The 12,815-nt window shown below is 36.5% G+C and overlaps 1 protein-coding gene and 1 long non-coding RNA gene across 9 annotated transcripts in view; one reads left to right on the top strand and one right to left on the bottom strand.

Moving 5' to 3' along the window:
- The window catches only part of LOC112661287 (uncharacterized), a 43,023-nt gene that overhangs the window by 9,216 nt on the left and 20,992 nt on the right, over window positions 1–12,815 (bottom strand). The window lies entirely within an intron of this gene.
- BLVRA (biliverdin reductase A) overlaps window positions 1–12,815 on the top strand; it is a 77,251-nt gene that overhangs the window by 61,678 nt on the left and 2,758 nt on the right. For all 8 annotated transcript variants that reach the window (XM_035702013.2, XM_025449247.3, XM_025449248.3 and 5 more), the window contains 2 exons: window positions 8,263–8,370; window positions 10,523–10,694. In XM_035702013.2, the coding sequence (XP_035557906.1) occupies window positions 8,263–8,370; window positions 10,523–10,694 (280 nt within the window). The remainder of the gene's footprint in view (window positions 1–8,262; window positions 8,371–10,522; window positions 10,695–12,815) is intronic.

Below are 12,815 nucleotides of genomic sequence, written 5' to 3'. Positions count from 1 at the left end.
GGCTCCCGGTGCATGGAGCCTGCTTCTCCCTCTGCCTATGTCTCTGCCTCTCTCCCTCTCTCTGTGTGACTATCATAAATAAATAAAAATTTACAAAAAAAAAAGAAAATGGCAATAGTAGGTTTTTTCCTGTCAGTGATTATTTCAAATGTAAACTGCTAAACTCCCTAATCAAAAGACTTAGATTGGCTCAATGCATGAAAACAAAACAAAAAACAAAAACAAGGTCCAGCTATATACTATCTATGAGAGACTTCAGATCCAAAGACACATGTGGATTAAAAGTGAAAAGATGGAAAAAGATACTCCATGTAAATGGTAATGAAAAGAGCAAAAGGTCTTACTTATAGCAAACAAAACAGGCTTTAAGTCAAAAAAAGTGTCATAGGATATGAAGAAGGATATTACTGATGAAGTGGTCAGTTCACCTAACATTAGAGCTCCCAAATATATGAAGCAAACATTGTTAAAGGTGCATTATAATAGTAGGAGACTTCAGTACTCCACTTTTGAGTAATGGATACAAAAACTGAATAGAAGATAAATATATGAAACTGAGGACTTAAACAGCACTATGGACCAATTGAATGTCTACATCCATAGAACACACATTCCTCTCTTTTTAAAAAGATTTATTTACTTATTGGAGAAAGAGAGCGCACAGATGTGAGGAGGCGGAGGGGCAGAAGGAGCGACTATCAAGCAGATTTCCTGCTGAGTGCAGAGCCCAAAGTGGGAATCCATCTCACAACCCTGAGGTCATGACCTGAGTTGAAATCAAGAGTTGGACACCTAACTGGCTGAGCCACCCAGGCGCTGCTGAACACACATTCTTCTCAAATACACATTCTCCGGGATAGGCCATATATAAGCCACAATAAGTCTTAACAAATTTAAAAAGATTGAAATCATGCTTAATATCTTTTCAGAACACAGTGTGATGAAACTAGAAATCAACAGCAGAAGAGAAACTGGAAAACTCACAAATACATGAAAATTAAAATAGCATACTCTTAATCAGCAAGTGGATGAAGGAAAAAAATCACAAGGGTAATTAACTTGAGAAAATGAAAATAGAACATACCAAAATTTATGGGATGTAGTAAAAGCAGTTCTAAGAAGGACATTTATGGTGTTAAACACACTAAACAACAAGGAAGATTGCAAGTCAATGACCCAATTTTACACCTCAGGGAACTAGAGGACTGAACTAAATCAAAAGCTGGCAGAAGAAAGGAAAATAAAGATTAGACTAGAAATAAATAACAGAAAAACAATAGAAAGAAAATTAAAGAAACTAAAACTAACAATTGGTTTTGAAAGATTATCAAAATTGACAAACTCTTATCTAGATTAGGAAGAAAAGAGAGAAGATTCAAATAAAATCAGAAGTGAAAGGAGACATTATGATGTGCCACAGAAAGAAATGTATTACAAGAGACTACTATGAACAAGTATACTTTCAAGAAATACATTTCAAGAAATAATGTCTAAAATCTTCCTAAATCTGGGGAGAGATATGGTCATTCAGGAACAATGAAGCTCAACTATCCCCAAAATGATTTAAATCAAAGAGATCTTTACCTAGACACATTGCAATCAAGCTCTCAAAAAAATAATTTAAAAAACTGAAGAATTTTAAAAGCAGCAAGAGAAAAAAGACTCACCACATACAAGGGAATCCTGATAAGGCTGTCAGCAGATTTCTTAGCAGAAACTCAGCAGGAAAAAAAAAAAAAAAAAAGAAACTCAGCAGGCTTTCCCAGGTGCTCAGTGAAGAACACAGTCAACCAAGAATATTTCAAAACTGCCAACCACAAATATTAGAAGTGAAGGAGGGATAAAGACTTTCCCAGGCAAATAAAAGCTGGGATAATTTATCATCATTAGACCTGCCTTACAAGAAACACTAAAGGGAGTTCTTCAAGCTGAGATGAAAGGATGCTAATTAGTGGCATGAATATACAAGTATAAAATTTACTGGCAAAAGTAAATATATAGTTAAATTCAAAGTACTTGAATACTCAGATAGTGAACTCTAACACTTTGAATTCTAGCATATAGGTTGAAAGACAAAAATGTTACCTATCAGTGATTACTCTAAATGTAAATGACTTAAATTCTCCACTAAAAGACATAGGGTCGCTCAGTGAATTAAAGCAAAAACAAAAACAAATCCAACTATATGCTGCCTACAGGAACATTCATAGGCCAAAAGTGAAAGGATAGAAAAATAATACTTGCAAATGGAACCCAAAGCTGGAGTAGCTATACTTATATCACACAGAATAGACCAAGAAACTGCAACAAGAGATAAAGAAGGGATCAATAATCATAATATATATGATATATATGATATAAAATCCTATATGATCTTATATCATATATAAAAACATATATGATATAAAAATATGATAGTTTCTCATAATATAATAAAGGGACCAATTCATTAAGAGGTTGTAACAATTGTAAATTTTTATGTACCCAGTATTGGAGCACCTAGATACATTAGACAATTTATAGATTTGAAGACAAAAATATTTTATTTTTTTCCCCAGATTTTATTTATTTACTCAGAGACACAGATGAGGCAGAGACATAGTCAGAGGGAGAAGCAGGCTCTCTGTGGGGAGCCTGATGTGAGACTGAATCCCAGGACTCTGGGATCACACACTGAGCCAAAGGCAGATGCTCAACCACAGAGCCACCCAGGCATCCCAGTCTGAAGGCAAAAATAGATAGCAATGCAATAATAGTAGGGGACTTCATACCTTGCTTTCAACAATGGAGAAATCATCCAGATAGAATATAATATGGAAATAATGGATTTGAACTACACTTCAGACCAATTCAGACATATATAGAACATTACTACATCAACAGAATATACATTCTTCTCAAGAAGAATGGAACGTGGAACATTCTCTAGGATAAATCATATGTTAGGTCACAAACAAGTCTTAACAAATTTAATAAGATTGAAATCATATCAAATATTACCTTTTCTGACCACACAATATGATATAAAAATCAATAATATAAGGAAAGCTGAAAAATTCACAAATATGTAAACAACATACTCTGGGGGGAAAAAAGCAGGTCAAAGACGAAATCAAAGGGGAAACAAAAATATCTTGAGATAAATGAAAATGGGAATAAACCAAAAATTATTGCATCCAGCAAAAACATTTCTAAGAGGGAATTTTATAGTGATAAACACTTCCATTAAGAAAAAAGAAAGATTTCAAATAAACAACCTACCTTTACATTTCAAGGAAATAGAAAAGGAAGAACAAACTTAGCAGAAGAAAATAATCATGATTAGAGCAGAAATAAATGAAAAAGATACTAGAAAGATGATGGAGATCAATGAAATTGAGTTTTTTTTTTTAAGATAAACAAAATTGACAATCTTTTAGCTAGAAAAGTTACCAAGAAAAAAAAAGATGACAAATTAATAAAATAATAAATGAGAGAGGAGACAGTATAACTGATACCACAGAAATACAAAGGATCATAAGAGACTACTATGAAAAATTACATGCCAACAAATTAGATAACTTAGGAGAAATGGATAGACTCATAGAAACACATAACTTACCAAGATTTAATCATGAATAGAAAAACTGAACAGGCCAATAATGAGGAAGGAGATTGGATATATAATCAAAAAAATCCCAACATGCAACAGCATGATGAACCTAGAACACTTTATGCTAAGTGAAACAACTTAGAGAAAAAAATACTGTATGGTTTCACTTATATTTAGGATCTTTTTAAATGGGGAAAAAAGCAAATTTCCTAAAAACGGGGATTAGAATGGTAGTTGCGTGGTAGTCCCCTAGGGGGAGAGAGAAATAGGGGAATGTAGCTCAAAGGGTACACATTTTCAGTTATAAAAAGATTAAATTCTGAGAATGTACAATGTACAACATGTTAACTATAGTTAATATGCTTGAAAGTTGCTGAAAGTAGACCTTAAACATTCTCACCACCTAAATGGAAAGTTGACTATGCAAGGTGATGGATGTGTTAAGTAACTTTTTCTTGGTAATCATTCCACAATATGCATGCTTATCAAATCAACAGGTTGTACACTTTAAACATATATAATTCTATGTGACAGTTACTCCTCCATTTATGAAAATGAAAAAAAATGAGGAAATGAATATTGGTACATACTAAAATCTAATCCTCAGACTCCATTCCAATTTTCCCAGTTTTCCTAATAACACTTTTTTATAGCAAAATGATTTAGTGTAGAACTACATACTGTTTTGGGTTGACACATCACATTGTCTCTGCTCTGGACATTTCCTCAGTCTCCTTGGTATTTAGGAGGATTACAGGCCAGTTAATTTTGTAGGATGTTCTAAATTTGGGTTTGTCTGATGTGTCTTCAGGATTAGATTCAGGGTATACATCTTTCATAGGAATATCACAGAACTAATGCTGTGTTCTTCTAAGTGAAAGAAGTGGCATTTGATTCAAATAGTCCATTAATAATTATATCATTGGATTAAAGTGGTGTCTGCCAAGTTTCTACATGGAAAGTTACTTTTTACCCCTTTATATTAATGATTATTTTGTGAGTAGATAGTTTTAAACTTGATAAATATCCATTATTTATCACACTGATTATTCATTTACGGATTTATATCAATAAGGATTCATAGCTTCCTTTTAAATTCAGTGTAATGTAATCCACGTTCATTATTTATTTTGATATTAAAATTGTTTCCTGGGGATCCCTGGGTGGCGCAGCGGTTTGGCACCTGCCTTTAACCCAGGGTGCGATCCTGGAGACCCGGGATCGAGTCCCACGTCGGGCTCCTGGTGCATGGAGCCTGCTTCTCCCTCTGCCTGTGTCTCTGCCTCTCTCTCTCTCTCTGTGTGACTATCATAATAAATAAATAAATAAATAAATAAATAAATAAATAAATAAATAAATTTAAGACTGTTTCCTATTTTGTTAGTGGGGACCTTTTCATGCTAGCTCTTGTATCATTTTATCATATTTCCATTATTCTTTGAGCAGTTTCTTGCTTTCTGGTATAAACTGGTTTGTGTTCATTGTGTGCTCTCTCTGCCTCAGCTGTGCACTTAGCCATTTCTCCAAGAAGCCCTAGTTCATTTAGTAGTGAAATGTTTTCTTTTTTTTAATTTTTAAATTGAAATGTAATTGACTTTATGTTAGTTTCAGGTATGCAATGAAATGACCCCATTTTTATATATATAGTAAAACGATCATCACAGTAAGTTAACATCTATCACCACACAGTTAAATTTTTTTTCTTGTTATGAGAACTTTTAAGATCTGCTCTTTTAGCTACTTGCCCATATGTAGTACAGTACTAACTATTGTTACTCTGCTGTACATTATATTTCTATGACATTATCATTCCAGTTATAATTGGAAGTTTGGACCTTTTGACTACCTTCACCTATTTTTCCCACCCCCTTCCCCTACCTCTTATAGCCACTGATCTGTTTTCTATATCTGTGAGTGTGCTGCTTTTTGGTTTTGTTTTTTAGATTCCACATATAAGTGAGATAATTTCCCTGACTTATTTCACTTAGCATAATGCCCTCAAGGTCCACCCATTTTGTTGCAAATGGCAAGATTACCTTCTTTTTTATGACTGAATAATATCCGTTGTATATTTACGTCAAATTTTCTTTATCTATTCATCCATCAGTCTGACTTAGGTTGTTTCTGTGTCTTAGTAAATAGTACATGAGGATGCATATATCTTTTTGAATTAGTATTTTTATTTCCTTTGGATAAATGCCCAGAAGTGGAATTGATGGATCATATGGTAGTTCTATTTTTAATTTTTGGAGGAACCTCCATACTGCTTTCTATGGTAGCTGCACCAGTTTACATCCCCAGCATTAGTACACAAAATTCTATTTTGATATCAAGATTTGTACTCTAGGTGTGATCAATAGAGATCTAGGAGAATGTGATTATGAATTTGTGTGTGTATGTGTGTATGCTGTGGTACCATGTGTGTTTATCATGAGCTTTGGATGAATGATAGAAAAAATAAGCAAAGATTCAGTTAAAAGATAAAATCTTTTAAGTTTTTTTCATTTGTTTTTATTGAAGTTCCATTTGCCAACATATAGTATAACACCCAGTGCTCATCCTCAGTGCCCATCACCCAGTTACCCCAACCTCCCACCGACCTCCCCTTCCGCAACCCTTTGTTCGTTTCCCAGAGTTAGGAGTCTCTCATGGTTTGTCTCCTTCTCTGATTTATTCATTTATTTATTTAGACAGTATGAGCAGGAGAGAGGCAGAGGGCAAGGGGAGAGAGAATCTCAAGCAGGTTCTGCACTGAGCATGGAGCCTGATGCAGGACTTGATCCCACAACATAGATCATGACCTGAACCAAAATCAAGTGTTAGACATTCAACTGACTGAGCCACCCAGGCACTCCAAAAAATTTTTTTAAAAGATTCTTTAATGAAAATACAGAAATGGAAATCTAGAAATAGTTCTAGAGAAAATATAACATGCACCAAAATATGGTCCAACTTGCCAGATGCCCAACTCCCCTCATAGGCATATAAATATGGATAAAATCACCATAGGAGAGAAGCTTCTACTTATTGTAAGAAGCTTTCTTTGCCATATTCATTGGCTAGGGAGTGGATAGAAGGAATCTCACTCTCCCACACAACTAACTCTCTAGAGACTCAGGACACATGCCTGCCTACTCAAGATGCAAGAACAAGCCCATCACATTCTGCAGTTTTCTGTGAAGCTGAGATAAGCAATGGCTGATGTCCCAGGAGCATCTCCCAGTGGCCCAGATTTCCCTCTGTGTTTCTGTCAAAGTATAGATCTTAACCACACTTTATACTTAATCACAGTATAGTTCTTAAATAGATATTTTTTCAGAGAGGATATCAAGGTGGCCAACAGGCACGTGAAAAGATGCTTGATATCAGTAATCATCAGGGAAACGCAAATCAAAACTACAATGAAATATCTCACCTCATTCGAATGGGTTATCATCTAGAAGAAGAGAGACTGAGTGCTGAAGAGTGCTGGCAAAAGGTGAAAAGGATAGTCATATACATTGTCAGTGGCAGACAATATGAAGATTCCTCAAAAAATTAAAAATAGGTCTACCAAACAATCCAGCAATTCCACTTCTGGATGTTTATACGACGAAAATGAAAATGGGATTTTGACAAGATATATGCAGCATTGTTCACAATAGCCAAGATACAGAAACAACCCAAATGCCTATCAACAGATGAGTATTTTAGAAAGGTGTGGTGCATATACGAAGTGGAATATTATTCAGCTATGGGAAAGGAGGATGTCTTGCCATTTTGCCACAGCACGGATAGACCTTGAGCACAATATGCTAAGTAAGATAAGTCAGAAAGACAAGTACCATATACCATTAGTATGTGGAATCTAGATAGTCAAGCCTGTAAAAAGACCCAATGAAATGGTGGTTTCCAAGGGATAGGGGTACGTTGGGGGGGGTAAGATTTATAACATTTAAGGGTACAAACTTGTAAAGAGTAAATAAACGATAGAGATATAAAAAAATAAAAATAGAATGGAAATACTAAGCAAAATATACTCGAAGAGCTTTAATTGTGTTTTAAGTTTTTAAGTTTTTTTGTTTTTGTTTTGTGGACCTAGAGAGGTTAGTAATATGGGAGGAATATATATGAAATAGGCGTGTGAGACTAGTTGAAAATAAAGAGCTATCGAAGAGCGGGAAATACTTCTGGTATTTTATGAAACTTCTAGCCTAGATAAGAAAAAGCCACCAGAGCATAAAGTTTTAATGGCTTTTTTTAATAATCGAAAATTTTAGTTATGAATATATTTTTTATCTTCCCTCCAATGTGGGTAATTTGAAAAAGTCACTTGGTTCTTCCAGTTCTTTGAAATAGAATCTATTTCTAGTCTTCTCCATGTTTCTTAGATTTTTATGCTACACTGTCTCCTTCTGGCTAGAAGTTAACACTTGACTCAGACACTCCCCTGATTTCATCTTGCCTTTGGGGCAGGTAGATACCATCTTGCTTTCTTAGATTTTGATTTCTGTGGTAAGCTGATAATTGGCACCACCTTCAGCTGGGGTATGTAATGGCGCAGTGGTACCGAGGTGGTTTTGCGGTCTCTGTGTCCTGTGCTGGAGGAAGATAGACCTAGACTGTGGGATGCACATCTGTACACAACTGATAATGACTGCCTTTTTTGCCTCCCATTTTTGTCATGACAGGGAAGGTCTTGCATGAGGAGCATGTTGAACTCTTGATGGAAGAGTTTGCATTCCTGAAAAAAGAAGTGGTGGGGAAAGATCTGCTGAAAGGATCTCTTCTCTTCACAGGTCAGTTTGAGGTGGGATCACAGGTCATGTGTAACTCACGAGGCTGGAGGGCTAACTGGGTTCTTTCCTAGTTCTTCAGGATGTTAGTTTGGATTTATTTTTGCTAAAGACTCTCTAACTGAAAGCCAATTTAATGTAATCTTCCCATGCTTCCAAAAACAATAAAAATACCTATTTTTATTCTTTCTTCAATTGAGATTTAAGTGCTTGATGGGGCTTACATAAAAAGTATGTTTGAAATCTAAAGTTTACTAATGCTTCTGTCCCAACCTATTATGTGTAGAATTTTCCTCATTAAATCTTAATAAATTGGAGATTGTTTTTCCATAGGAGGCAAATGGGCAGAGACAGGTTCTTGGGAAGGAGAACATTTTTATTCTTTGCAGAGCAAATAGAATATGCATAGCCCCCTTCTTCCTCCAGTAAGTTACAAGGACATTGGTTGCAACCAGAATATTTGATCTACTGCTTATTTGATTATTTACTTTATGTTGGTCATTATTTGAGTAGCTCCATTAGCAATAGGAAATGAGCATCCTAGAGTCTCCTGCTCTTGGGTTTACCTTTGGATGGACTCATCTGGCTACACCCCAGGGTATCTGGGCTACCTTTCCTGAGGGCTCTCCTTACAGAAGCAAAACCCTGACATTGCATTGTTAAGTGGTAAAACCATTCATCTCCTCATGAGTTTCCAGAAAATAACACTGGGACCTCATTTTGAAATCCACTTTCATCTTTTAAAATAACGATAGAGTTTTAACAAATAACCATAATCTGTGCAAAGAACTGTGCTAAATTTATGACATGCATTAGTTCATGTTAATCCGTATGATAATCCTATAAAGTAGGTATTTATGCCCCCATTATACAGGAAAGAAAGGAAGATCAGAGATGTGGGTAGCTTCACAAAGCTGACAAAAATAGCTATATGGAAAAAAAAAAGCTATGTGGCAGAGTCAGATCCGAGCTCAAGCCTCTGACTTCACGCTCAAACATTTGATTGCTGCTCTGTCCTCTCTAAAGCACAAGAGCAGACAGTAACCAGCTGAGGAGGACAAACCTTTCTTTTATAAGTTTGATGCTTAGGTCCTAGTGATTTCAAACCATGTTGTCTATGAAACAAGTTTTTTGGCTTTTATTTATAATTCGTTTTCTTTTTCAAAGTATAGCCATAATTACAAATTTCTTTCAAGTCAATATCAAATTTATGAAAAATCATTGGTTTATAAAGAATTGTAACAGGTATGTAGTCTTTTAAATTTAGGTTATCAGGCAGCCGGGGTGGCTCGGCGGTTTAGCGTTGCCTTCAGTCCAGGGCGTGATCCCAGAAACTCCGGATCGAGTCCCACGTCAGGCTCCCTGCATGGAGCCTGCTTCTCCCTCTGCCTATGTCTCTGCCTCTCTCTCTCTCCCTGTGTCTCTCATGAATAAATAAAATCTTTTTTAAAAATTAGGTTATCTTAAAAAAAAAAAAAATTAGGTTATCTTTATAATTTGGGGTGGAGACAGTTGGGAGCAAGATCTTGGCCACACCTATTTCTCACACAAATATTCTTTTGAGTGTGCTTTTGCATAGGAGATTATGAAGACTAAGAAAACACTTAATGCTGTATCAATCTTCTTAATATTGACATAGTTTGTAGATATTGCTGTTTTCTTCCTAGTTATCATAGCTGTGGCATTTACAGACAGTTATATAGTATTTATAGGAATATAGACTTGGGGGACTGAAATACCTTGATTCTTCTTCTTTTACAAGACTTCTTTAAATGACTCACTGAACAAGGTATAGATGTATGTATATGTAAGTGTATATATGTATACTGTATGTAAACTATACATCCATACCCATATCTAATATTAAAAGCCTGAAATATTTTTTTATTATCCTGTGGGCTAGATGGCTTACTGTTTCTAATAAAATGTCTTATTTTCCTAACAAAATTGAATTAAATAAACAAGAAAATGGAGAGATGCTTTTATGAAAGTTTTCATTCAGGCACCAAATATGAGTAGTCATCTTGCACAGCATGCTGTGAAGCAGGGTCACTTGGTCCCAATCACTTAGCCAAGGCCCCCTGCCCACAAGCTTCTTCTGCTCTCCAGCTGTCGGTTACTTCCCAGTTCCCATGGTGTTTGTGATTCCCCACAGCTGGCCCATTGGAAGAAGAGCGGTTTGGCTTCCCTGCGTTTAGTGGCATTTCTCGCCTGACCTGGCTGGTCTCCCTCTTTGGGGAGCTTTCTCTTGTATCCGCCACATTGGAAGAACAAAAGGAAGATCAATATATGAAAATGACTGTGTGCTTGGAGACAGAGAATAAACGGTAGGTGGTGAGGAGCCGTGCAGAGAAGGAAACTTGAGGGCATTGTCGTGTGTTCACAAAGGTGAATTTAGACAGAGCCCAGAGGGCCTAGACCCCACCCCCAACTCCAGAAGGGCTGTCTGTTTTTATAGACAAAATACATGCTGGGATCTCACTTATACTGCCTCATTTCAGCCTCACAGGAGCCTTGAAAGGTAAATAAAACAAATTTGAGCCCCTCTGCCAGGAAGTGAATAGAGGCTTATAGAATTTGGGCAGGTTGCCTCTGCCACACAAGTAAGCAGTACGAGAAGTAGTAGCAAAAATCCAGTTACCTCTGTGACCTGAATTTTTTCTTATTATGAAAGTTTCAGACATATGGTAAAGTTGGAGGTCCAATACCCAAAACTACTACCTAGATCTTGCCATTGACATTTTACCTGCTGGCTTATTATCACACATCCAAATATTTATCCCTCAGTGTGACCAAAACTTTAAGTTCTATTTCTCAGGTTTATCGTATATCCTGTCATACTGTTCCCCAAATTTTGATTCTTTATTTTGCATACCCAGTTTTTTAAAACAAAAGCATATTCATAGTTTTCCTTGAAAAGCATTTAGGCCCTGCAAAATATCTAAAACAGCAAGTGTTTTATAGTGTTTGTAGATGTGTTTCCAGGAAAGTGAGTCTCTTGGTAACAAAAGCAGCAGGTGGGTATTTACAAAAAGAGAAAAGTATTTGAATTCCTAAATGTAGCCTGATCTATGTCCATTTGAGGAGTTCCCTCTTTGCTAGGGAAAGGCAGAGGTCATAGATGTAGATAAAGCATGCGGAGCTTGGAAGTGCTGTGTTTGGAGTAATCGTGCTGGTCGACCCTGGCTCTGACTCCGACATTGTGTTAGAATTGCAGCTATGGTCTGTCCATCCCCGCAGACAGGTGCGGTCTCCTGTAGCCAGAGCTAAAGGTAGCTCAGTGTGCTACAGGAGCACAGGAAAGGGGAACCTGGAGAGGTAAGGTCATGCTTCTCAGAGGAAAAGATGCTTTGCTCAATCTTGAAATTTGAGTAGGAGTTAGACAGGAAACAAGATGTGAGCGAAGTAGAGACGGACTCTTGCAAAGGGGGGCAAGCATCAGGTGAGGGGTTGGGACAGATGGCAAATCCATATTATAATTAATTCTTAATTTCAAACAATGCTTTCTACTTCACAGACTGTACTTTTAATCTCACACAACCACAACTGCATAGGTAAAGCTGTATACTTCTTATTCATATTCACAATGAGGAAATTAAAGTGGAGGAAACATCCTGAAGTTTTGCATTTCCTTAAATTTAAAGTTTGACTCCCTGTTATATGGAAGGACATGAGAAATTTTCTTGGGTGGCAGAATGTTTGGAGTATCTCAAACTTCTTTGTATCCAGTGTTAAAGCAGTGAATAAACGGCATTAATGTTCATTTTTGTCATTGAATTGTGGAATGTTTTAAAGCCTGTACAATGTACTTTAAAAAATATATTTTATTTAAATTAAATTTGCCGACATATAGTAGAACACCCAGTGCTCATCCCATCAAGTGCCCGTCACCCAGTTACCCCATAACCCACCCACCTCCCCTCTGCAACCCTTTGCTTGTTTCCTAGAGTCAGGACTCTTTCATGGTTTGTCTTCCTAATTTTTCCTCACTCAATTTCCCTCCTTTACCTTATAGTCCTTTTTTGCTATTTCTTATATTCCACGTATGAGTGAAACCATCTGATAATTGTCTTTCTCTGATTGACTTATTTCACTCAACAGAATACTCTCATCATGTGCTTTTAAAACTAGCTGTGGGCTGAGCACTTGTGTGGCTCAGTCCATTAAGTATCCACCTTCGGCTCAGATCATGATCCTGGGGTCCTGGGATCAAGCCCTGAGTCTGGCTCCCTGCTCAGTGGGGAGTCTGTTTCTCCCTCTCCCACCGGCCCTCTCTCTGCTCACGCTCTCGCTTGCTCTCTCTGTCTCAAATAAATAGAAATATTAAAAAAAAAAAAAAAAAAAACTAGCTGTGGGCTGAAACTAGTATAGTCTCTTATCTCTCAATTCAAACAAAAAAAGTAGCCATGGAATTTAATATTTTAGGAGTAAGATGTACTTTTTGATGA

Source organism: Canis lupus, chromosome 18 (genome assembly GCF_003254725.2).
Source record: "Canis lupus dingo isolate Sandy chromosome 18, ASM325472v2, whole genome shotgun sequence".
Lineage (NCBI taxonomy): Eukaryota > Metazoa > Chordata > Mammalia > Carnivora > Canidae > Canis > Canis lupus.
Note: the sequence above shows the minus strand (reverse complement) of the source record. Positions and strands in the feature narration are given on the sequence as shown.